This window comes from Oncorhynchus tshawytscha, linkage group LG33 (assembly GCF_018296145.1).
Source record: "Oncorhynchus tshawytscha isolate Ot180627B linkage group LG33, Otsh_v2.0, whole genome shotgun sequence".
Lineage (NCBI taxonomy): Eukaryota > Metazoa > Chordata > Actinopteri > Salmoniformes > Salmonidae > Oncorhynchus > Oncorhynchus tshawytscha.
In genome coordinates this window covers 33,679,222-33,705,596 of record NC_056461.1, presented here as the reverse complement: position 1 = coordinate 33,705,596, position 26,375 = coordinate 33,679,222, and the positions used below count along the sequence as shown (strand labels likewise).

General features: G+C 42.3%; 2 protein-coding genes across 4 annotated transcripts in view; one reads left to right on the top strand and one right to left on the bottom strand.

The window, feature by feature from the left end:
- Positions 1-14,800, top strand: part of LOC112230654 (ryanodine receptor 1-like) — an 80,467-nt gene extending 65,667 nt beyond the window's left edge. The window contains exons 80-96 of the mRNA XM_042311219.1: positions 3,708-3,789; positions 3,894-5,206; positions 5,317-5,432; positions 5,571-5,733; positions 5,868-5,954; positions 6,227-6,511; positions 9,424-9,554; positions 9,701-9,743; positions 9,848-9,981; positions 10,119-10,179; positions 12,074-12,220; positions 12,306-12,440; positions 12,558-12,714; positions 12,880-12,944; positions 13,053-13,153; positions 13,239-13,290; positions 13,398-14,800. Coding sequence (XP_042167153.1) covers positions 3,708-3,789; positions 3,894-5,206; positions 5,317-5,432; positions 5,571-5,733; positions 5,868-5,954; positions 6,227-6,511; positions 9,424-9,554; positions 9,701-9,743; positions 9,848-9,981; positions 10,119-10,179; positions 12,074-12,220; positions 12,306-12,440; positions 12,558-12,714; positions 12,880-12,944; positions 13,053-13,153; positions 13,239-13,290; positions 13,398-13,493 — 3,168 coding nt within the window. The 3' untranslated portion in view covers positions 13,494-14,800. The remainder of the gene's footprint in view (positions 1-3,707; positions 3,790-3,893; positions 5,207-5,316; positions 5,433-5,570; positions 5,734-5,867; positions 5,955-6,226; positions 6,512-9,423; positions 9,555-9,700; positions 9,744-9,847; positions 9,982-10,118; positions 10,180-12,073; positions 12,221-12,305; positions 12,441-12,557; positions 12,715-12,879; positions 12,945-13,052; positions 13,154-13,238; positions 13,291-13,397) is intronic.
- A 290-nt stretch (positions 14,801-15,090) lies between these two features.
- LOC112231248 (activating signal cointegrator 1 complex subunit 2 homolog) lies at positions 15,091-24,198 on the bottom strand. 3 transcript variants are annotated; one of them, XR_006080666.1, is made up of 11 exons: positions 23,770-24,198; positions 23,497-23,597; positions 22,637-23,414; positions 22,235-22,430; positions 19,745-19,847; positions 19,177-19,626; positions 17,892-17,986; positions 17,415-17,524; positions 16,756-16,844; positions 16,452-16,612; positions 15,881-16,156 (listed from the first exon to the last, which is right to left on the bottom strand). XR_006080666.1 is itself a non-coding variant. In XM_042311168.1 (8 exons), the coding sequence occupies exon 8, from the start codon at positions 15,853-15,855 to the stop codon at positions 15,091-15,093; it is 765 nt and encodes a 254-aa protein (XP_042167102.1). In that variant the 5' UTR covers positions 15,856-15,865; positions 16,051-16,156; positions 16,452-16,612; positions 16,756-16,844; positions 17,415-17,524; positions 17,892-17,986; positions 19,177-19,626; positions 19,745-19,875. The 3 variants fall into 3 exon arrangements, 2 of the variants coding, with proteins under 2 accessions (XP_042167102.1, XP_042167103.1); XM_042311168.1 differs by lacking the exons at positions 22,235-22,430; positions 22,637-23,414; positions 23,497-23,597; positions 23,770-24,198 and adding an exon at positions 15,091-15,865 and having other exon boundaries at positions 16,051-16,156; positions 19,745-19,875; XM_042311169.1 differs by lacking the exons at positions 19,745-19,847; positions 22,235-22,430; positions 22,637-23,414; positions 23,497-23,597; positions 23,770-24,198 and adding an exon at positions 15,091-15,865 and having other exon boundaries at positions 16,051-16,156; positions 19,177-19,657.
- Between the last annotated feature and the right edge of the window lie 2,177 nt (positions 24,199-26,375).

Here is a 26,375-nt window from a genome sequence, read left to right as displayed (position 1 = left end):
ATTGCCCCAGCATAAAGTTGTAGATGCATGTTGCTCTCTAGTCTTTCTGTGTAAAATGTATATTCTTTTTCACTTTTAAGAACTCTTAAACTATATGTTGTTGGCCGAAAACCAAGTGAACTTACAGGCTCTCATGAATTGTAAGTTGTATACATGTCAAATGTAAGTTGATGTAGTAAAATGTAATTTTCCCTGATCGGTTAATCGTTTATGATGAAATATTTTAAATGTGTACCTCAATAAAATGCAAGCAAAGGGGATATCCCGCTAACCTTCATCTCATTCTGTCTTACCGTGGAGACAAGCATTTACTGTAATGGCAGTTTTAACATAAGCATTTACTGTAAACGCAGTTTTAACATAAGCATTTACTGTAATGGCAGTTTTGACATAAGCATTTACTGTAATGGCAGTTTTGACATGGGCATTTACTGTAATGGCAGTTTTGACATAAGCATTTACTGTAATGGCAGTTTTGACATAAGCATTTACTGTAATGGCAGTTTTAACATAAGCATTTACTGTAATGGCAGTTTTGACATGGGCATTTACTGTAATGGCAGTTTTGACATGGGCATTTACTGTAATGGCAGTTTTGACATGAGCATTTACTGTAGTGTCAGTTTTGACATAAGAATTTACTGTAATGGCAGTTTTGACATGAGCATTTACTGTAATGGCAGTTTTAACATAAGCATTTACTGTAGTGGCAGTTTTGACATAAGCATTTACTGTAATGGCAGTTTTGACATAAGCATTTACAAATGATAGTCCCACTAAGCACAAACCAGATGTGATGGCGTATCGCTGCAGAATGCTGTAGTAGCCATGCTGGTTAAATGTGCCTTGAATTCTAAATAAATCACAGATAGTGTCCCAGCAAAGCACCCCCACACCATCACACCTCCTCCTCCATGCTTCACGGTGGGAACCACACATGCAGAGATCATCTGTTCACCTCCTCTGCGTCTCACAAAAAAACGGCGGATGGAACCAAAAATCTCACATTTGGACTCATCAGACCAAAGGACAGATTTCCACCCGTCTAATGTTCATTGCTCGTATTTCTTGGCCCAAGCAAGTCTCTTCTTCTTATTGGTGTCCTTTAGTAGTGGTTTCTTTGCAGCAATTCGACCATGAAGGCCTGATTCACCTAGTATCTTCTGAACAGTGGAGATGTCTGTTACTTGAACTCTGTGAAGCATTTATTTGGGCTGCGATTTCTGAGGCTGGTAACTCTAATGAACTTATCCTCTGCAGCAGGGGTAATTCGGGGTCTTCCTTTCCTGTGGCGGTTCTCATGAGAGCTAGTTTCATCATAAAGCTTGATGGTTTTTGCGACTGCACTTGAAGAAACTTCATTTTTTCCGGATTGACTGACCTTCATGTCTTAAAGTAACGATGGACTGTCATTTCCCTTTGCTTATTTGAGCTGTTCTCGCCATAATATCGACTTGGTCTTTTACCAAATAGGGCTATATTCTGTATACCACCCCTACCTTGTCACAACACAACTGATTGGCTCAAACACATTAAGAAGGAAATGCATTCCACAAATGTACTTTTAACAAGGCACACCTGTTCATTGAAACACATTCCAGGTGACTACCTCGTGAAGCTGGTTGAGAGAATGCCAAGAGTGTGCAAAGCTGTCATCAAGGCTACTTTGAAGAATCTCAAATATAAAATATATTTGAATTTGTTTAACACTTTTTTGGTTACTACATGATTCCTTATACAGTGGGGCAAAAAAGTATTTAGTCAGCCACCAATTGTGCAAGTTCTCCCACTTAAAAAGATGAGAGGCCTGTAATTTTCATCATAGGTACACTTCAACTATGACAGACAAAATGAGAAAAAAAAATCCAGAAAATAACATTGTAGGATTTTTAATGAATTTATTTGCAAATTATGGTGGAAAATAAGTATTTGGTCACCTACAAACAAGCAACATTTCTGGCTCTCACAGACCTGTAACTTCTTCTTTAAGAGGCTCATCTGTCCTCCCCTCGTTACCTGTATTAATGGCACCTGTTTGAACTTTTTATCAGTATAAAAGACACCTGTCCACAACCTAAAACAGTCACACTCCAAACTCCATTATGGCCAAGACCGAAGAGCTGTCAAAGGACACCAGAAACAAAATTGTAGACCTGCACCAGGCTGGGAAGACTGAATCTGCAATAGGTAAGCAGCTTGGTTTGAAGAAATCAACTGTGGGAGCAATTATTAGGAAATGGAAGACATACAAGACCACTGATAATCTCCCTCGATTTGGGGCTCCACGCAAGATCTCACCCCGTGGGGTCAAAATTATCACAAGAACGGTGAGCAAAAATCCCAGAACCACACGGGGGGACCTAGTGAATGACCTGCAGAGAGCTGGGACCAAAGTAACAAAGCCTACCATCAGTAACACACTACGCCACCAGGGACTCAAATCCTGCAGTGCCAGATGTGTCCCCCTGCTTAAGCCAGTACATGTCCAGGCCCGTCTGAAGTTTGCTAGAGAGCATTTGGATGATCCAGAAGAAGATTGGGAGAATGTCATATGGTCAGATGAAACCAAAATAGAGATATTTTTGGTAAAAACTCAACTCGTCGTGTTTGGAGGACAAAGAATGCTGAGTTGCATCCAAAGAACACCATACCTACTGTGATGCATGGGGGTGGAAACATCATGCTTTGGGGCTGTTTTTCTGCAAAGGGACCAGGACGACTGATCCGTGTAAAGGAAAGAATGAATGGGGCCATATATCGTGAGATTTTGAGTGAAAACCTCATTCCATCAGCAAGGGCATTGAAGATGAAACGTGACTAGGTCTTTCAGCATGACAATGATCCCAAACACACCGCCCGGGCAACGAAGGAGTGTCTTCGTAAGAAGCATTTCAAGGTCCTGGAGTGGCCTAGCCAGTCTCCAGATCTCAACCCCATAGAAAATCTTTGGAGGGAGTTGAAAGTCCGTGTTGCCCAGCAACAGCCCAAAAACATCACTGCTCTAGTGGAGATCTGTGAAAACCTTGTGAAGACTTACAGAAAACATTTGACCTCTGTCATTGTCAACAAAGGGTATATAACAAAGTATTGAGATAAACTTTTGTTATTGACCAAATACTTATTTTCCACCATAATTTGCAAATAAATTCATTAAAAATCCTACAATGTGATTTTCTGGATTGTTTTCCCTCATTTTGTCTGTCATAGTTGAAGTGTACCTATGATGAAAATTACAGGCCTCTCTCATCTTTTTAAGTGGGAGAACTTGCACAATTGGTGGCTGACTAAATACTTTTTTGCCCCACTGTATGTTATTTCAGAGTTTGATGTCTTCACTATTATTCTACAATGTAGAAAATAGTAAAATAAAGAAAAACCCTTGAATGAGTAGGTGTCCAAACTTTTGACTGGTACTGTATTTTTCAGCGGATTCATACAGATTGGGAAATCATTATGCTGATCAACTCATTGAATATATACAGTATTAATGCTAGGTGTTTGGTCTGAAATCCAAACCATATGTGTTCGGACCATCCCTCTCACTATTGTCATACTGCATGAATACTAGATTCTCCAACCATTTGAGATTTCATTGGCAGAAGAATTATCTTCACTATCATTAGAAGTCTGCAGGCCTGAAATACACTATAGTAACAGTAAATGCTATTGTTGTGAAGCGTTGTGTATATGTTTGTGCTGTCTCATAGGACTCCAGCCAGATTGGCCTGCTGAAGGAGCTACTGGACCTTCAGAAAGAGATGGTGGTTATGCTGCTCTCTCTACTAGAGGGTAAAATTAAATTTTTATGACAGACTTTCTAACTTTCTGCTGTTTTTCTCTTTAATTTCTCCCACCTCCTTCATGATTTGCCTCCTTGTAATGTTGTGTTTCAGGTAATGTGGTGAACGGCACCATTGCCCGTCAGATGGTGGACATGCTGGTGGAGTCCTCCAGCAACGTGGAGATGATCCTCAAGTTCTTTGACATGTTCCTCAAACTGAAGGACATTGTGGCGTCAGACGCCTTCCGTGATTACGTGACCGACCCCCGAGGGTTAATCTCTAAGAAAGACTTTCAGAAGGCCATGGACAGCCAGAAACAGTATTCTCCCTCCGAGATCCAATTCCTGTTGTCCTGCTCAGAGGCTGATGAGAACGACATGATAAACTTTGAGGAGTTTGCCGACCGCTTCCAGGATCCGGCTAAAGACATTGGCTTTAACATTGCAGTGTTGCTGACAAACCTGTCTGAACATGTGCCTCATGACCTCAGGCTGAAGAACTTCTTAGAGCAGGCAGAGAGTGTACTCAACTACTTCCGCCCCTTCCTGGGCCGTATAGAGATCATGGGTGCCAGCAGGAAGATAGAGCGTATTTACTTTGAGATCAGCGAGGTCAACCGCACACAGTGGGAGATGCCTCAGATCAGAGAGTCCAAACGACAGTTCATCTTTGATGTGGTTAATGAGGGGGGCGAGTCGGAGAAGATGGAGATGTTTGTCAACTTCTGCGAGGACACTATCTTTGAGATGAACATTGCCTCCCAGATCTCGGAGCAGGTGGAGGAGGAGGAGAAGGATGATGATGATGATCCAGCTGAAGGAGGAACTGATGCAGGAGGAGGAGGAGGTGGAGATGAAGGCAGCAATGGAGAGGAAGGAGAGCCAGAGTCCATCTCTGCCTTTGCAGACTTCATCAACAGCGTATTGAACTTCCTGAGTATCTTCACATTCCGTAACCTGCGACGACAATACCGCAGGGTAAGGAAGATGACTATCAAGCAGATAGTGGTGGGTCTGGCTACCTTCTTCTGGACTATCCTCATCGGCATCCTGCACTTCATCTACAGTGTATGTAAGGGCTTCTTCCTGCTCATCTGGCAAACTCTATTTGGCGGAGGCCTGGTGGAAGGAGCAAAGAACATCACAGTGACAGAGATCCTGGCCAGTATGCCTGACCCCACCCAGGATGAGGTGCATGGGGACCTGGCAGGGGAGCCTGGGGTTGGGAAGGAGCAGGGGGCAGGAGGGGTGACTGACCAAATAGATACAGGCGGTGGAGAGGAGGAGGAGGAGGAGGACAATAAAGATAAGGAAGGTGGGGGGACACCACGCATCGATGCTCCTGGTGGACTTGGTGACATGGGAATTGAGGCCACTGTTGAGCCTCCTACTCCCGAGGGTACTCCTTTGACCAAGAGAAAACGGGTGAGGCACCTTTTCTTTCTAATGCAGAGACAAAGAAGTGCATGGTGAGCTTTCCAGTAACGTATGTGTAGATTCACATATACTAATGACCTTTTTCTTGTGGTTGGCAGCAACCAGAGGAGGGTGATGCTGCAGCAGCTGATGGCCAAGCTGCTGATGGCCTAGCTGCTGAACCGGCTTCTGCTCCTGCCATAAAGGAGCCCCCTCCAGAGCCTGAGAAGACAGAGTGAGTACCTCAGGCCATCTTCCTACATGTACAGTAGATTAACTCTTTCATCCCCATTTATAAACCATACTGTACATGCTTTAATGTTGTGGTGTTTGTTGGAATGTGCCAAAAAACACCCTATTACTTAATTCTCAGCACTGAAAATGGAGAGAAGGCCAAGAAAGAAGCTGAGACCAAAGAGGAGAAGCAGGAGGAAGCGATAGAAAAGAAACCCAAGTCTAAGAAAGATAAGAAGCAACACAGGGAGCAAGGGTTCCAACTCTGGACTGAGCTGGACATCCAAAGAAACAAATTCTTGGTTAGACATGATAGTGTCTAATAAATAATTGCTATCCTGCAGTAGTTTTTGCAACGTGTTGATGTAGCAATTTGCAGACTGTCAATTCCACTATCCACCTGTGATTAATACAACTTATTGTGTCTCTTTCCCAGAACTACCTCTCTCGGAACTTTTACAATCTGCGTTTTCTGGCACTGTTCATTGCATTTGCCCTGAACTTTATTCTACTCTTCTACAAGGTCAAGAAATGCTGCTATATTATCTTCTGTCACCTTTAAATATCTTACCATCACTCCGATTCTATAATTGAAACAAACAGCATCTATTTTAAATGACTTCTCAATAAACTGAAAGTTTGAAACGATTTCATTCAAAAGTTTTTGCAATGTTTTAATGTTTTATTCAAATCCCTTCATGAAATGACTGCCTTCAATTCGAATGCCTATAACATCTAGAGTTAAATGTTAGTAATGTATTTGTTTTTCTGTGTCTGCCTGTGTGCATTGTGCAGGTGTCGGACAGCCCCCCTGGAGAAGGTGATGAGGTGGAGGGCTCTGGCATGTTTGAGGGCTCAGGGTTGGGAGTGCTGTTTGAGGGAATTGGGCTGTTTGAGGGCTCAGCAGAGGAGATGGAGGGATCTGGTGGAGAGGAAGGAGGAGACGAGGAAGAGGAGGGTGGCCCAGTCTACTTCTTCTTGGAGGAGAGCACTGGTTACATGCAGCCCACCCTCACCTTCCTGGCTACCCTGCACACCGTCATCGCCTTCCTCTGCATTATCGGTTACAACTGTCTAAAGGTGAGGCTTCTACAGTAATGCTGCTACTAATACTGATGCTACTACTACTGCTACTACTACTAATACTGCTACTGCTGCTACTACTACTACGTTTACTACTGCTGCTACTACTACTACGTCAACTACTGCTAATACAACTATTGGTACTACTGCTGTTAATACTAGTACTACTACTGCAACTATTGCTGCTGCTACTACTACTACTACTACTACTGCTAATACTCCTGCAACTATTGCTACTACTACTACAACTACTACTACTGCTGCTAATCCTGCTGCTACTACTGCTGCTACTGCTTCTACTACTGCTGCAACTACTACTCCTGCTACTGCTGCTACTACTGCTGATGCTACTACTGCTGCTGCTAATACTGCTACTGCTGCAACTACGTCTACTACTGCTAATACAACTATTGCTACTACTGCTGTTAATACTAGTACTACTACTGTTACTACTACTACTACTACTACTACTACTACTACTGCTAATACTACTGCTGCTACTACTGCTGCTGCTACTACTGCTGCTACTGCTGGTACTACTACTCCTGCTACTGCTGCTACTACTGCTGATGCTACTACTGCTGCTGCTAATACTGCTGCTGCTACTACTGCTGCTACTGCTGGTACTACTACTCCTGCTACTGCTGCTACTACTGCTGATGCTACTACTGCTGCTGCTAATACTGCTACTGCTGCTACTACTACTATGTCTACTACTGCTAATACAACTATTGCTACTACTGCTGTTAATACTAGTACTACTACTGCAAATATTGCTGCTACTACTACTACTACTACTACTGCTAATACTACTGCTAATACTACTGCAACTATTGCTACTACTACTACTGTTACTGCTGCTACTACTACTACTACTACTACTACTACTACTACTACTACTGCTAATACTACTGCTAATACTACTGCAACTATTGCTACTACTACTACTACTATTACTACTACAACTACTACTGCTGCTAATACTACTGCTGCTACTACTGCTACTGCTGCTACTGCTGCTACTACTACTCCTGCTACTGCTGCTACTAGTACTGCTACTACTACTAATACTGCTGCTACTAATACTATTGCTGCTGCTACTACTACTACTGTAACTACTACTGCTGCTGCTGCTGCTACTGCTGCAACTACTACTACTGCTGCTGCTATACTACTACTGCTACTACTATTTATACTGCTACTGGTACTGCTACTACTGCTAATACAACTACTACTACTACTGCTGCTACTGCTGCTACTACTACTGCTACTGCTACTACTGCTAATACAACTACTACTGCTAATACTACTGCTGCTACTACTGCTGCTACTACTGCTGATGCTATACTACTACTTCTACTACTACTAATACTGCTACTGGTACTACTACTACTGCTACTACTGCTAATACAACTATTTCTACCACTGCTGCTAATACGAGTTCTACTACTGCAACTACTGCTGCTACTACTACTGCTACTGCTACTGCTACGGCTGCTACTACTGCTGTAACTACAATTAATACTGCTGCTTCTGCTGCTGCTACTACAACTACTGCTGCTGCTGCTGCTACTACTACTGCTGTTACTACTACTACTACAATTACTACTACTGCTACTACTGCTACTACTGCGACTGGTACTGCTACTACTGCTAATACAACTACTACTACTACTGCTGCTACTGCTGCTACTACTGCTGCTACTACTGCTACTGCTACTAATACTGCTGCTACTACTAATACTGCTGCCGCTGCTGCTACTACTGCTACTACTATTAATAATAATAATACTGCTGCTACTAATACTACTGCTGCTACTGCTGCTATTACTGCTACTACTACTGCTGCTAATACTACTTCTGCTGCTGCTGCTGCTGCTCCTACTACTACTACTGCTGCTGCTGCTGCTACTACTACTACTACTGCTACTACTACTACTGCTGTAACTACAACTACTACTACTGCTGCTGCTGCTACTACTACTACTACTGCTGCTGCTGCTACTACTACTGCTGCTTCTGCTGCTGCTTCTGCTACTACTACTACTACTGCTACTGGTACTACTACTGCTAATACAGCTATTGCTACTACTGCTGCTAATACAGCTATTGCTACTACTGCTGCTAATACGAGTTCAACTACTGCAACTGTTGCTGTTACTACTACTACTACCGCTAATACTACTGCAACTATTGCTGCTACTACTACCATTACTGCTAATACTACTGCAACTATTGCTGCTACTACTACCACCCCTACTACTACTACTACTACTACTACTGCTGCTGCTACTGCTACTACTATTAATGCTGCTACAAATACTACTGATAATACTACTGCAACTATTGTTTCTAATCCTACTGTTACTACTGTTACTACTACAGCTACTGCTGCTACTGCTGCTGCTACTGCTGTTATTGCTGCTACTACTGCTGCTACTACTGCTACTAATGCTTAACTACAACTACTACTACTTCTGCTACTACTACTACCACTGCTGCTATTGCTGCTGCTTCTGCCTCTGCTACTGCTGCTGCTACTACTACTACTGCTGATACTACTACTACTACTACTATTACTAGTGTTGCTGCTGTTGCTGCTACTACTACTACTATTACTAGTGCTGCTGCTGCTACTACTACTACTGCTGCTGCTTCTACTATTATTACTACTACTACTACTGCTGCTAGTACTGTTACTACTACTGCTACTATAACTACTGCTGCTACCACTACTACTGCTGCTACTGCTGCTACTTCTGCTGCTGCTACTACTACTACTACTACTACTACTACTACCGTAGACCTCAAGTGTTTCTGTGCCCCATAACCATTAACACATGAGTGATTTGTATGATGACCTTTACATGAACGTCTCAATGACAACAGAGAATGTGTGTTCCTCTCAGATCCCTCTTGTGATCTTTAAAAGAGAAAAGGAGCTGGCCAGGAAACTGGAGTTTGATGGTCTTTACATCACAGAGCAGCCTGAGGATGATGACATCAAAGGCCAATGGGACAGACTGGTCCTCAACACACTGTAAGCATGGACAGACAAGCTCAGAGAAGTCCACCTATACCCACTAGTATTATTTCATCTCCTTTCAGAAAACTTTAGAGAGGAATCATTGCTTAAATGATGCCTGTCTTTGGAACTCATTACCATTTCCAATTGTTTATTCACAGCTCTTTCCCAAGCAACTACTGGGACAAGTTTGTTAAGCGAAAGGTAAGATTTTTTTATTTTTTATTTTTTATCTTAGAGGCTGTGTGGATGAAGTTGGTTGAGTTGGTCTTTGGATGGACTGTTCTATGATGTGTCTGTGTGGCCAGGTCCTGGATAAGTATGGAGACATTTATGGCAGAGAAAGGATTGCAGAGCTCCTAGGCATGGATTTAGCCTCGTTGGATGTTAGTCAACAAACTGATAAGAAGCCGGAGGAACCCGACAATTCTACGTTGGCCAGGTATTAAGCAATGCTGTTATACTTCTCCAAACTTATAGGGGAGCTTTTCATTGGGTGGTTATTGAGGCCCTTAAAATAACTGTATTTTTAAACCTACTACACAAATATATGAAAGTCATTGAAGTAATCTTTTTCAGGTTTAAGTCTATTGACTTCAAGTACCAGATCTGGAAATTTGGAGTTGTGTTCACAGACGGGGTAAGAGGGATTATAGATTAATAGTATTTTCTATTTTTGAGCTATATACATAGTGCATTTGGAAATTATTCAGACCCATTGACGTTGTCCACATGTTGTTACGTTACAGCCTTATTCTAAACTGGCGGAAGGGAAGTCAGGCGCAGGAGAGCAAAACTGGGTAATCAACAGAGCAGTTTTATTCATAAAACCACCAGGAACCAGCACAATAATCAAATTGGTACAAAACCGGTCGCGCACCAGAGAAAAAGTGCACATGCACTTACAATAAACTATTTCGCACAAAGACATGGGGGGGAACAGAGGGTTAAATACACAACATGTAATGAGGGAAATAAAGACCATGTGTGTGAGAAGACAAGACAAAACAAATGGAAAAAGAAAAGTGGATCGATGATGGCTAGAAGACCGGCGACACCGACCACCAAGTGCTGTCCGAACAAGGAGAGGAACCGACTTCGGCGGAAGTCGTGACAATACCGTTTTTTCCCTCAACAATGTACACTCAATACCCTATAATGAAAAAGCGAAAACAGGTTTTTAGACATTTTTGCAAATGTATTAAAAATAATCAGACTATTTGCTATGAGAATCGAAATTGAGCTCAGGTGCACCCTGTTTCCATTGATCGTCCTTGAAATGTTTCTACAACTTGATTGAAGTCCATCGTTGGTAAATTCAATTGATTGGACATGATTTGGAAAGGCACACACCTGTCTAAATAATTTCCCACAGTTGACAGTGCATGTCAGAGCAAAAAAACAAGCCATGTCGAAGGAATTGTTTGTTGAGCTCCGAGACTGGATTGTGTCGAAGCACAGATCTGGGGAAGGGTACAACAAAAAAAAATCTGCAGCATTGAAGGTCCCCAAGAAGAACACAGTGGCCTCCATCATTCTAAAATGGAACCACTAAGACTCTTCGTAGAGCTGGCCGCCTGGCCAAACTGAGCAATCGGAGGGGAAGGGCCTTGGTCAGGGAGGTGACCAAGAACCCAATGGTCATTGACAGAGCTCCAGAGTTCCTCTGTGGTGATGGAAGAACCGTCCAGAAGGACAACCATCTCTGCAGCACTCCACCAATCAGGTCTTTATGGTAGAGTGGCCAGACAGGAACCACTCCTCAGTAAAATGCACATGACAGCCCTCTAGGAGTTTGCAAAAGGCACCTAAAGGACTCTCAGACCATGAGAAACAAGATTCTCTGGTCTGATGAAGCCAAGATTGAACTCTTTGGCCTGAATTGCTAAGCGTCACGTCTGGAGGAAACCTGGCACAATCCCCACGGTGAAGCATGGTGGTGGCAGCATCATGCTGTGGGGATGTTTTCAGCTGCAGGGACTGGGAGACTAGTCAGGGTTGAGGGAAAGATGAATGGAGTAAAGTACAGAGAGATCCTTGATGAAAACTTGCTCCAGAGCGCTCAAGACCTCAGACTGAGGTGAAGGTTCACCTTCAAACAGGACAATGACCCTAACCACACAGGTAAGAAAATGCAGCAGTGGCTTCTGAATGTCCTTGAGTGGCCCAGCCAGAGCACAGACTTGAACCCGAACGATAATCTCTGGAGAGATCTGAAAATAGTCGTCCCCATCCAACCTGACAGAACTTGAGAGGATCTGCAGAGAAGACTGGGGGAAACTCCCCAAATACAGGTGTGCCAAGCTTGTAGCGTCATACCCAAGACGACTCTAGGCTGTAAATGCTCCCAAAGGTGCTCCAACAAAGTACTGAGTAAAGGGTCTGAATACCTATGTAAATGTAGAATAAGGCTGTAACGCAACAAAATGTGGAAAAAGTCAAGAGGTCTGAATACTTTCCAAATGCACTGTATGTCTTCATACTGTAAGTTGTAGACAATAAACTGCATATTATTTCAATCTTATTCCCCCCAGACTTTTCTCTATCTGTGTTGGTACACAATCATGTCCTTGCTTGGACATTATAACAACTTCTTCTATGCCTGTCACTTGCTGGACATAGCCATCGGTGTGAAGGATCTGCGTACTATCCTGTCCTCTGTCACCCACAATGGGAAACAAGTAAGAGCTGACCAGGAAGACTCTTCCAGCCTCCGTGTGTAGTGAATGTGTGGCTGATTCTACTCATTCCCTGTCTCCCTCCTAGCTCATGATGACACTGGGCTTGTTGGCAGTGGTGGTGTATCTCTACACTGTAGTGGCCTTTATCTTCTTCCGCAAGTTTTACAACAAGAGTGAAGATGAGGATGAGCCGGATATGAAATGTGACGACATGATGACTGTGAGTCAGGGTTTCTGTCTCTGGTCTGCTCTGTGTGGTATACAATATGTTGTATAGTGGAGTCTACTTACTCCTGCCCTATATTTGATGTGCTCTCTTCCCTCCACTTTTCGTCAGTGCTACCTCTTCCATATGTATGTGGGCGTGCGTGCTGGCGGTGGCATAGGGGACGAGATTGAGGACCCGGCAGGAGACGTGTACGAGCTCTACCGGGTCATCTTTGACATCACCTTCTTCTTCTTTGTCATTGTCATCCTGTTGGCCATCATCCAGGGTAAGGCACCCGTCCCTCTTATGCAGTCCAAAACACTACCCAACTACTGTACAGTATACCTCAAGCAAGGCCAATTTCTGTCTGGGCATACTGAATGGATGGAAGGAGATATCTAGTCATAATTCCATTCTCCAGTGAGGCTGTGAGTTTGTGTGCTACCTACAGGTCTGATCATTGACGCCTTCGGAGAGCTCAGAGACCAACAGGAGCAGGTTAAGGAAGACATGGAGGTAGAATTCATTTATTTTATTGCTTTCCTCAGTTTTACGTGAGTGAGTCAGATAGTTATGCACATACCAGCATCTTGTCTATCATTTCTGTTTATTTGATCCTTGTAGACCAAGTGCTTCATCTGTGGAATTGGAAGCGACTACTTTGATACGACGCCTCACGGCTTCGAGACCCACACCCTAGAGGAACACAACTTGGCCAACTACATGTGAGTGTTCTCCCTGTCAGGCAGTCAACAGTGTGTGTCCATGTCCATCAGCCATCACAATGAGCTGCCTGTCTGTCCTCTGCAGGTTCTTCTTAATGTACCTCATCAACAAAGATGAGACGGAGCACACTGGCCAGGTGAGTCTGTCTGTCAGTCTTTCTGTTTGTGACACCAAATTCCTCGCCATTAATTTCAATTGGCTGTCTCTTCTTTTCACGCTCTATCCTACTGTCCTCTGTTGCAGGAGTCGTATGTGTGGAAGATGTACCAGGAGCGAGCGTGGGACTTCTTCCCTGCTGGCGACTGTTTCAGAAAGCAATATGAGGATCAGCTTGCATAACCATACTACTACAATTAGTAGGTTTAATATCATACTGTAATGTACTACTACAATTAGTAGGTTTAATAACATACTGTAATGTACTACTACAATTAGTAGGTTTAATAACATACTAAACCAGACTGAAATAGCTGTACTATACTGTAACCATACTAAACCAGACTGAAATAGCTGTACTATACTGTAACCATACTAAACCAGACTGAAATAGCTGTACTATACTGTAACCATACTAAACCAGACTGAAATAGCTGTACTATAATGTACAGACCAGGGTGAAGGCACATTTATAGTGCTAGACCAAAAGAGGGCTTTTGTCCCTCTTGTTCAAATAGGCCAAACACATGCAAACTAAATGACTGCATTTAGAAGATGTGTTTGTTACCATGTCAATTCTTGAAATGGGTGAATGGATGTGGGAAATACTGAAATGCATATGTAGCAATAACAATGACATATTTCAAACAATGTCATCTCTCACACACGGTGCACATTGTTTGTCTGTGTTTGTAGACAATACAAATTTCAAATTTCAGTGTCTAAATCGTTTGAACAAACTTTATTAGTTGCATTGGTGTACTACTTTCTACTACAGGCCCAACTAGAGTATAGTGGCTGGTACTTCCATAAAAAATGTAAAACAGAAATACCTAATTTACATAATTATTAAGTAAGTATTTAAGTAACAAGGACTAAATACAAGTACAACATTTGGGACAGTTGCTTATTTTCGCTCTCTCTCTCTCTGAGTGGTCGTTTGGAGTGACTACGTGGGAGATAGTCACAGAGTACATCGATTTTTCCTTTAAAACAATGCACTCTGAGACTAATGACACAACAATCTCTTTGATAATATTTGACTATTCCGCTTGAATTTCCATCCCATTGGAACAGCTCTAAAACCACTCATACAGTACGTTGAATGTGTTGAGTGCCACACTTTCTTTAAATGCTCTTCAACTGCTACTTTTCAACTGACAACATGTGTGTTGCAAACACTACAGCTTTTCCTGAAACCTTCTCTGTCTCTGTTTAATGATTAATAATAATGTTGATTATTCTTATTTTTCTCAATAGAACTAATTATGGTTACTGTGCTGTTAACGTAGTAACTAGTGATTGTGTATTTGTTCGTTTTTAGTTTATTCAATGTTTTTTAATGCCGACTCTAGTCTGTGAACACTATGAATGCATTATTGTATCCAATACATTGTTTAGTTTACAAGAACTCACAACTTTGTGTTCTTAAAACAAAGATTGGTTTATTAATGAGTTTGTTCATTGGTTTATTAAAAGGTATTGATGCACTTGCAGTTTGATGTAGCTTTCTTTCAGTAGATGATTATACCATTTTATAACACACAGTCGCTGCCAATGAATTAGGTGATTTGATTTCTAAACTTAATATTGGGAAGATATTTAGCATGTGATGGGGGGCTGCACATAATAATTTACTGCAGTGTATGTGCACAACAAATCAATGATTTCTTTAGAGCTTGTTCATTTGACTACACAACAGTATTTCAATAAAAAGTGAATTTCAGTCCACATTTTTCAGTATTTCTATACAACCACTGGTAGTCACTGTGTATTTTCTCTAAGCCTCACTGCCTGAACACCCTACGGTCCCATCCTTGACCTGTCCGTCCAGCAGGAGAGTGGAGGAGTGGGATGCCTGGAGCTGAAAAGTGATGCTCGAAGAGGAGGCCATCCAGCTCATGCTGTTCACAGAGTCATTGAGATAGGGCTGGGCCTCGTGCTGAGGGCTGTCCGTAGAGTCATTGAGATAGGGCTGGGCCTTGTGCTGAGGGCTGTCCACAGAGTCATTGAGATAGGGCTGGGCCTTGTGCTGAGGGCTGTCCGTAGAGTCATTGAGATAGGGCTGGGCCTTGTGCTGAGGGCTGTCCGTAGAGTCATTGAGATAGGGCTGGGCCTTGTGCTGAGGGCTGTCCGTAGAGTCATTGAGATAGGGCTGGGCCTTGTGCTGAGGGCTGTCCACAGAGTCATTGAGATAGGGCTGGGCCTTGTGCTGAGGGCTGTCCACAGAGTCATTGAGATAGGGCTGGGCCTCGTGCTGAGGGCAGAGAACATAGCGTTCTGCATGATCATGATGATTATGATGATGCACCTGGATTGTTTCCAGATTGCCCATGTTCTTCCAGTAGGACGGGTAAGGCAGTCCAAAGGGCTCCCAGCCCCCAATGGCCCCTAACAGAGAGCCTGAGGGCTCTTCCATGTTGACATAGAGCAGGTAATCTGCCTCCTCCTGCTCAGGCATCTCCTCCAGGGCTTTCTCCAGGTCACAGCGCAGAGAGGGGAACCCTGGGCAGTCCTTAGGACTCAGCAGCCAGCAGGAGAACATCAGGAAGTAGCTACAGTATGAAGGAGAGGAGGGGATGACTGAGGCTTATACAACATGAGAAAAAATAAACACAATTTCAGGTACTCCACGAAGGTTACGTTGCCTCTACTGTATACCAGCAAATAATGATAATTCAGTGAACCAACTCATACTATTCAAGGATTTATGTGTACAGATCCAGAACTAGAAACTCACATGGTGTCCAGGCAGCCAGGGGGCTGTTTGAGGCGGTTGCCCTACCTAAGGTAGTCGTAGATCTCACTGTTTTCCACTCCAGGGTAGGGCGTCTGCCCCCGAGTGGCTACGACCACTCAGAGAGAGAGAGAGAGAGAGAGATAATAAGCAACTGTCACAAATGTACTTGTATTTAGTCCTTGTTACTTCAATACTTACGTACTTACTTAATACTAACTTGATTACTTATGTAAATAAGGTATTTCTGTTTTGCAAAAATGTCTAAAAACCTTTTTTCCCTCTATCTGAAGGGTCTGAATACTTTCTGAATGCACTGTATGTCGAAGGACTTTAAAACACGAATACAGAGGTGTACATGGAGTACATCATGTAGCCAGACCAAGTCAGGAAGGATATCTCACCACATCACTCTTGGTGGTGTAAAGTCTGTCTACCAGGCTCTCGATGGCGATCCATTTCACTGGCATCTTTGAAATGCGTCCTTGTCTATAGTAGTCCCCCGCTATAGATCTTCTTAGAAAGGCCATAATCTGCCACACAGACAGTCATATGCTCATTCAGCCTGCAGGACAGATATGTACAACATAATAAACACTGTATTGTTACTTGTATCACTCAACATGCAAGACTTTCACAGAAAAATATTGAAGAGATTGTGTGAGAAAGAGTGGAACACATTGACAAAAGAGAGGTGAGAATCCTCACATTCAGTTTTGCACTGCCAGGTCTCTCTTGTTGCTCAGGTATTCCATTCCCCATGCGATGAACTTCACCAGCATCTGAGAAGGCAGGGACTGATGGAGAGGAGACGGGGAGGATTAGATAAGGCAGTTCTCTCCAACAGGGGGTGCTATACAGCAGCACAAATGGAAAATGCATAAAAGGAGAAAGGCCACTGCTAAAATGTATTTGTGTAACAAAAACTTTACGATCTGTTTGGGAGTGAAGGGAACTGACCAAAGGATTGTCCCCAAGTCTAGAGTAGAGCAGGAAACTGTGCAGGTCCCCATGCTTCATATAGGGGTGGCAGGGTGGCCTAGTGGTTAGAGTGTTGGACTAGTAACTGAAAGGTTGCAAGTTCAAACCCCCGAGCTGACAATGTACAAATCTGTCGTTCTGCCCCTGAACAGGCAGTTAACCCACTGTTCCTAGGCTGTCATTGAAAATAAGAATTTGTTCTTAACTGACTTGCCTAGTTAAATAAAGGTAAAATAAAATATAGGGCAAGATGAATACAGGGGAGGGGTAGCCTCCTCTCTCTGCTGCCTGCAGACACACCCCTACAGGGAGGATGGGGAATTAAAGAAGGAATCCAGTCAAACGGTTAGGAGTTTGTAACACAACATTATCAGAAACTTGCTCACATTTGTGACAAGTGACCCAGTCTGTCTCATGATGTTGGGGTGGTCAAACTCCTTCATGCAAGCAGCCTCCTCGAGGAAGTCCTCCATCTCAGTGCGAGTGCAGATGGAAACTAAGAGAAGGGGAGGAGAAGGTGACTCAGGTAAAATATGGGAGAGTTATGGTGGCAACTGACACTGTCTGATCACTCACTCTTCATGGTCTTCACAGCTACTTTGAGGACAGTCTGTTGGTGCACCAGAAGCCCTTCTAGGACAGAGCCAAACTCCCCTGCAGAGTAAGTTAGTCAGGGGGTGTATCTGGGGATCTAAGCCTCTTAAGGGCCTGGGATAATTACAGGATGAAATCCAAGCCTCAACATCTGTTCCTGAACTCTCACCCTGCACGACACATCATTTGATTCCAATCATTCACTTAAATAACTAATATATCTGCTCATCCTGCACTGTTTCTCTTATGTCACTGGCATGGCAACTCACATGTGGCTTCATTTGACTGCCGATTGTAGGTGCGTTCTGCACTGTATCTCACCACAAAATCCCCACCAGCGTTCCTCATAGGGTAAAATGTCTTCCTGTTGCACACACAGATGGTTTAAATGAATCATCTGACAGTAATGAAAAACAATGGAACAAAGTGATACAGGGACAGTGGTGTAAAGCACTTAATTTAAAAAAAATACTATTTATATTTGACTACTTTTACTTTTACTTCCCCTCATTCCTAAAGAAATAATTTACTTTCACTCCATACATTTTCGCTTACACCCAGAAGTACTCGTGACATTTTGAATGCTTAGTAGAATAGGAAAATGGCTCAATTCACATACTTATCAAGAGAACATCCCTGGGCATCCCTACTGCCTCTGATCTGGAGGACTCACTAAACAGAGAACATCCCTGGGCATCCCTACTGCCTCTGATCTGGAGGACTCACTAAACAGAGAACATCCCTGGGCATCCCTACTGCCTCTGATCTGGAGGACTCACTAAACAGAGAACATCCCTGGGCATCCCTACTGCCTCTGATCTGGAGGACTCACTAAACAGAGAACATCCCTGGGCATCCCTACTGCCTCTGATCTGGAGGACTCACTAAACAGAGAACATCCCTGGGCATCCCTACTGCCTCTGATCTGGAGGACTCACTAAACAGAGAACATCCCTGGGCATCCCTACTGCCTCTGATCTGGAGGACTCACTAAACACCAATGCTTCATTTGAAGTTATGTCTGTTATGTGCCCCTGGCTATCCGTAAATGTATATATATATATATATATATATATATATATATAAAACAATTTTTACCTTTATTTAACTAGCAAGTCAGTTAAGAACAAATTCTTCTTTTCAATGACGGTCTAGGAACAGTGGGTAAACTGCCTGTTCAGGGGCAGAACGACAGATTTGTACCTTGTCAGCTTGGGGATTTGTCACCTTGTCAGCTTGGGGATTTGAACTTGCTAGTGTACATGTCCAACGCTCTAACCACTAGGCCACCCTGCCGCCCCATTTGGCTTAATATAAGCAATTAAAAATTATTTACACTTTTACTTTTGATATTTAAGTATATTTTTGCAATTACATTTATTTTTAATACTTAAGTATATTTAAAACCAAATCATTTTAGACTTTTACTCAAGTAGAATTTTACTGGATGACTTTTCCTTGAGTCATTTTCTATTAAGGTATCTATACTTTTAGTCAAGTATGACAATTGGGTAGTTTTTACACCACTGTACAGGGAGAGCTATAGGTACATACCCAAAGCATGTCTCTCTTTGTCACAATATAATTGCATATACGATGAACCCTATCAAGGCCAGACTGACAGCAATCCCCATGACCACATACCACCAATGCCAGGAGAATGTCTGATGAAGGGACACATCTAAAACAGAGGAAAGAGAGGTATGTCAGCTACAGTATGTCAGACACCATAATGTGCTACCGATTAAATCAACCTAGAAAACACAGCCCCTCAAATATTAATTTTGAATCTCCTGCTGTTTTCCCTTCTCCTTGACCCATCACATCCTGTTGTCTCCCTCGGTTCTGTCCAGACTGACCAGGGTGCTTCTGTTTGAGGGATTGGACTGGGCTCCAGGGTCCGCAACCTGCAACAGTACAGGCACTCACACTCAGGGACACACTGCCCAGGAGGCTAGAGAGAGGGATAGCTAGCTCAGAAGACTGAACTGACTCCATAACAGCCTAAGACAGGGAAAAAGAACAACAGCAAAGATACCCATTACACTGTGTGTGTGTGTGTGTGTGTGTGTGTGTGTGTGTGTGTGTGTGTGTGTGTGTGTGTGTGTGTGTGTGTGTGTACCTGGGGCATGTTAGCAGTGAGGTATTCCACTCTGTAGCCCGTCTCTCTCCCTCTCCCTCCAACCCTCTGTCTGTCTCTCCCTCTGCCTAAGCACCTCTGACTCCTGTTGAGAGATGTACTGTAGGTGAGAGGGATAACATATCTTTCCAAAATATTCCTGTACATCTTTGTGGGGAGGTCGGGAACATGTGCTCTATTTACAACACAAAGTATAGCACGCACACACACACACACACACACACACACACACACACACACACACACACACACACACACACACACACACACACACACACACACACACACACACACACCTTGAAGATCTGTGCCACCTCATGCGTGTGCATGCTATCTTCAGATAAAGAGACAGAGTAAATAGTCTAAATGGTTAGGTTACACAAAGACCTCAGATTCATGAGTCTTCCACTGCATGCAACAAGAAACGCACAGAAAGAACCAGAACGATGTCTTTTTTTTCTCCTCCACACAGTCAACATTGTGTAGTTAATCAAATCAAATGAATCCAAACTTACATTCTCACAGCACAAGAAGGGTGTTTTATTTCAACTCTAAAATCTGGTTACTGATTTGATTGAATTGCCGTTTTTCCTGACTACTGTCACGCCCTGACCTTAGAGAGACTTTTTTATTCTCTATTTGGTTAGGTCAGGGTGTGACTTGGGTGGGCAAATCTATGTTTCTATTTCTTTGTTGGCCTAGTATGGTTCCCAATCAGAGGCAGCTGTTTATCGTTGTCTCTGATTGGGGATCATACTTGGGCAGCCCTTTTTTCCCACCTTAGATTGTGGGATCTTATTAGTGTTTAGTTGCTTTCTGCACTGCATGTAGCTTTACGTTCGTTTTTGTATGTTGTTTTTTCGGTTTCATTTTAAATAAAAGTAAAATGTACGCCTTATTTATAGGTTAAGCATGGGTTGATGTGCACTACACCACTGTGGTAGTGGCTGTTTCCCCTTTCTCTTCGAAAGTCTCTCTTTCCCTTTTTCACAAGCATGTCTACATTGCAGACTGTGGAAAGCATGAGAAAAAACGCTCCTCTAGCCTTAATTCAAACACACTGTGGCATTATGGACACAGCAGGATTGCACCACCTCTGCCAAACCATGAATAGACCATGTTTAATGTGTTTCCCTCCTGCTCTCAGTACCTCCTCCTTCACTCAGGCAGCTCGCTCAATATAGAGGTTTATATTTAAAACACCTTCTTTGTCATTGTCATCCTGTTGGCCTGTTGAGGATGGAGCGGAGGAGTGTTCCTACTGGCAAACTTGACTGTCTATTACCATCTCAGAGGAATAGCACTGACAATCTTTATTTAATGTCGGGTCCCTATCTCTTCAGTTTATTTGATCAAAAAACACTTGAATGTTTAACCAATTCCCAAATAGTCTTTCACAGCGAGTCACTCAACTGAGACGACTCTCGTTGCTCCTCCCATATTTCCTGTATGTCTGAGCTCTGCCACATAGGTGTTGTTGCACTTGCTGAATGCCCTTATTGTAAGTCACTCAGGATGAAATCATCTGCCAAAAGGACTAAGAAATGTAGAAGTGAATACAAATAACTAACAACTCCCACGCTCAACGTCACCAGTCTACTAACCACTTGTCCTGGCAACCCATCTTTACGCATACCTGGCAACCATCATTATGTACACCTCGTCTCACCGGTCACACTTCATTCATTAATCCCTTGATTACTTATCCTTTATATAGCAATCTTGTTATTAGTGTCACAACCCGGTTACGAACTCAGGTCTCCGGTGTGAGAAACAGTCACTTAGTAAACTGAGCCACTAATAGTCGGCAGAACCCAGAAGATGAGGCAGACACAGCAGTAATAGAGACGGTGATTTAATGAAGGAAAAAAGGAAAAGATCTTCAGGCAAAAATATAAATCCACAACGTCAAAAGTAATTCCAAGAGAATTTTTTTTATATCCTCCAAGACACAAGGAAAATCCACAAAGTGGTAAGAACAGCAGGGAAAAAAACAAACCTCAGAAGAATAATAAAAAATAAACAAGGTCAAAACCAGAGTATCTCAAGAAAATCCAACTAGCGAAACAAAAGTTCACAGCATGACTGGGTGCTAACATACAAACCCAGAGCAAAGAACTGAGGAACACTCAGGGTTTAAATACATTCAAGGGAAATGAGGCACAGGTGCAACTAATAACTAGAACAAGGGAAAAACAAAAGAGTCAAAAAAGCACAATGGGGGCATCTAGTGACCAAAACCTGAACAATCCTGGCCAAATCCTGACAATTAGTCATCAGGTAGTATTGTTTTTGTTTCCACGTCAAACACTTCTCGTGTTTTGTATTGCTCCATGTTTGTTGTTATTAAACTCACTAACTGCACCTGCTTCCTGACTCCCTGCATCTACGTTATAATAACGAAAAACCTTAGTAATATCATTTTATAAACACTGATGGGTTGTGGGTAGAAGATCGTGGCGTACAGCTTACCTCCTTCAGCTGTGTGCAGTGCTACCCATGGTGTCCACGGGGAAGCACCGTGACTACTACGGCAAGCCACGCTCACATCATAGAAGGTGTAGGGCTTCAGTTCAGGGATCAGGTGTTGAGCAGGTGGTACATAGACATTCTGATTATGGATCAGGAGATTACGCAACGTGTTGCGGTCAGGACCAGACGGAGCTGCCTGAAATATCAATCATGGTACACTGAGTGCATAAAACATTAATACCACTTTCACCTGGATTCACCTGGTCAGTCTATGTCATGGAAAGAGCAGGTGTTCCTAATGTTTTATACCCTGTGTATAACTCATGAGCAGTTACTTTTAGATTGGCTCTGTATCTAGACTATTCTATAGTCAGTCACGCCAGTTTCTTGGATTAGTCTTACCTGTATAGAACACACAGAGACAGGATATACCCCTCCAAAGCCAGGCTCCCAGGAGATGTGTAGGGAAGAGTTGGTGACCTCTACAACTTGGACCTTCTGTGCCTGGGAGGGAACCACTATTCCAAGACAGAAAAAGAGATAGTCATGGATAAGTATGTTAAGTAATGTCTGTTGCACCCCTGCCCTGTTGGTACGGACCCGGCACAGTTCCAGAGGCTGAGGTAGCCACACCTTTACTGTTGTGTGCTTCACAGGAGAAGCTGCTGGTATGGTTGAGGCCTAAATGGTGACAGTCAGAGAGGTGGTCAGTGATATAATGAATGCTTTTGATTTTCTCAACCCTCTTTTATGAAAGAATTGCCTCTGAAAATATGTTTTACATCACACAATACATAACAACAGAAATGCTTTTTGCTCGTGTCACTATGTAAATGTCTTCTTTTTTTATCTTTAACTCTGCATTGTTGGAAAAGGACCATTAAATCAGCATTTCACTGTTAGTCCACACCTGTTGTTTACAAAGTATGTGACAAATACAATTTGATTTGATTTTGATTCGTTCTACGTGTGGCATGCAAATAAGACAGTCTTTGCCTGAGATATTCAGAGTAGAGGGAGAATGGGACACCGGATCCTGTATCGTGTTGAGTGGTCCTCCGTTCTGCAGCCAGATGATCCTGACTGGTTTCTGGAGGCCCATGGGCCAAACACTGCAGGCTGAGGCTAACAGTAGCCACCACTGTCACATCATGAGGCTTCACTGAGAAATGTGGGATTCCTTGAAAAGATTATGACATTTCAGTAAGATATTGTAGAATATAGACAGACATTTTATTAAAACGAGAAAGGGGACACTTTACCCTCCAGCTGAATGTGCCCCTCCTGAGACATCAAGTCCTTCCTCCCAACTGTTGCCATACAACAGTATCTCCCAATGTCTGGCAGCTTCACACCATCAATTCTGAGGACAGACAGACAGACAAAAATCAAATCCAGCTAGTTTAGTTTGTAATAAGCAAATAGTGTGCGAGTATTAGACAGTCTCTCAACATCGGTTGAATTACTCTATGGGCAAACTTTAGCTCTTGACATTTTTTCCCTCCATTACTCCTCCCTCCCTTCTCTTCACTTACTTTATTGACCGTCATGCACACTCAACCGTTGAAGAAACACTCCTCGACCGAATTTGGGAAAGCCTGCTCCATAATGAATGGAATTCTATAATATTTCAATTAAATATTTCAAGGAAAAAATGATTTTGTATGTTTAGCTCACATCATATAATGTAAAAGTTAAAGTGTCTGTCATAGAATAAACGTGGCAAAAACAAATGTAGACATTAACCACTGGGCAAAAAAAGGTTGAATCAACATTGTTTCCGCATCTAAATCCACTGTCATAACATGATATACTGTCATAACATGATATACCAGTCAGCTGAGAAAACAGTAAAATGGTCAATAACATTATTATCTTAGAGACAGCAGACTTTACACATGCAAAAACAAATGTATAGGCCTACTTTTTTTATCGTTAACTAATTTAAGGGGCAAATTTCACTCCTCGAGACTAGCCGGATGTGTTTCTAAAATGAGGAAACAGAGGATTTAGTAGTAGGCTGTTTCCTGGTTTTGACTAAGTGGTGTACAGCTACGACCAGAAGTGACTTTTATGTAGCATGTTAATATAACTTACGCAGCAGGTTAGGAGAATTAACGTAGTAGGTTAGGAAACCAATTAAGGTTAGCTAAAACGTTCTCATAACCTGCTATGAAAAGTCACTTTCGGGTCATGGCTGTACTCCATCTAGTCACAACCCTATTTCATGGCAACATAAAAAACATTCAACATACAGTCCATGGGGTATTACTGCGCCCTTGTGGACGTTCTTAGAATCACAACACTGCAATAAAATGTCCTAGGCCAGAACAGCATAATCTCATGCCATAGCAGTGCTCTTCAATCATAGTCCTTGAGGTTCATCGATGGCTAATACTACCTGATTCAAATAATCAACAAATAATTATCAAGCCTAAAATGAACCTTGTTTGACGGTGGGCCGGATCAAAAGCCTACACACCCTATTGGTCCTCAGAGTTAGGCTTGAAAAACAAGATGTTATACATGATCTCTCATCTGGATATTCAAATAATGAATGACAGAAAAGCACATCTTCGTATGAAAGAATATGCTAGCATATAATAAAGGATGGATGCACGTATGAGAAAACTTAATGTCAGTTTCATTGTTAAAGTTCTTATGAAAAACAAACAAATAAAATGTTTATCTGCAGAGATGTGAATGACTGTTCCTGCAGCAAAATGCTTAAGGTCTGTTCCATGTATGATATTTTAAAACCATATGGGATTTATGCTGCAACATTCACATAGGCTATTAAAGATTAACATGGTATCAGTCTGTCCATTCCTATTTCCCACAAACCATCTGTGGAGAGATACAGCAATCCCCTGCGGCCGCCATAATCTGGGGTCAAAGGCCAGTGAGGGATTGTCAATGTGATCTCATTGCACCCTACCTCAGGGGGTTGTTGTTGACTTCACATGAAAGTGTTAATGGGATTAAGATTAAGAAATACACCAATTATTGAGGATTTAAATCACTGTACATGTTTTAGTGATTGAGAACTTGAATCACTGAGTCATAGTGCATGTGTTATTGATTGAGGACTTAAATCACTGAGTCATAGCACATGTTTTAGTGATTGAGGACTTGAATCACTGAGTCATAGTACATGTTTTAGTGATTGAGGACTTGAATCACTGAGTCATAGTGCATGTGTTATTGATTGAGGACTTAAATCACTGAGTCATAGCACATGTTTTAGTGATTGAGGACTTAAATCACTGAGTCATAGTGCATGTTTTAGTGATTGAGGACTTAAATCACTGAGTCATAGTACATGTTTTAGTGATTGAGGACTTAAATCACTGAGTCATAGTGCATGTTTTAGTGATTGAGAACTTTAATCACTGAGTCATAGCACATGTTTTAGTGATTGAGAACTTTAATCACTGAGTCATAGCACATGTTTTAGTGATTGAGGACTTAAATCACTGAGTCATAGTACATGTTTTATTGATTGAGAACTTAAGTCACTGAGTCATAGTGCATGTTTTATTGATTGAGAACTTAAGTCACTGAATCATAGTGCATGTCCCATTGATTGAGAACTTGAATCACTGAGTCATAGTACATGTTTTAGTGATTGAGGACTTAAATCACTGAGTCATAGTACATGTTTTAGTGATTGAGGACTTAAGTCACTGAGTCATAGTGCATGTTTTATTGATTGAGGACTTAAGTCACTGAATCATAGTGCATGTCTCATTGATTGAGAACTTGATTCACTGAGTCATAGTACATGTTTTAGTGATTGAGGACTTAAATCACTGAGTCATAGTGCAAGTCTTAGTTATTTTAGTGCATGCAAGTATCGATAGGAAATACTATCAAGTGGCTCAAGAGAAGAGAGGAGCTGGTGGTTATGCACCATGTCAGTAATAGCACAATAGACAGTACAGATTATATGTGCTTTACCCAGTGAATGCGTGCTTTCTCTAATTCTATATGCATTAGTGAAAATGTTGCACAAATGGTTAGGCTATAGGTCATTTTGTAGGTTAGGTATTTTGCATTAGATTTGACCATTCATACTTCAGTACTATACTTTTGACTGCACTTTTCACATGCACTGGCATGTGTTGTTTATGTGATTGTA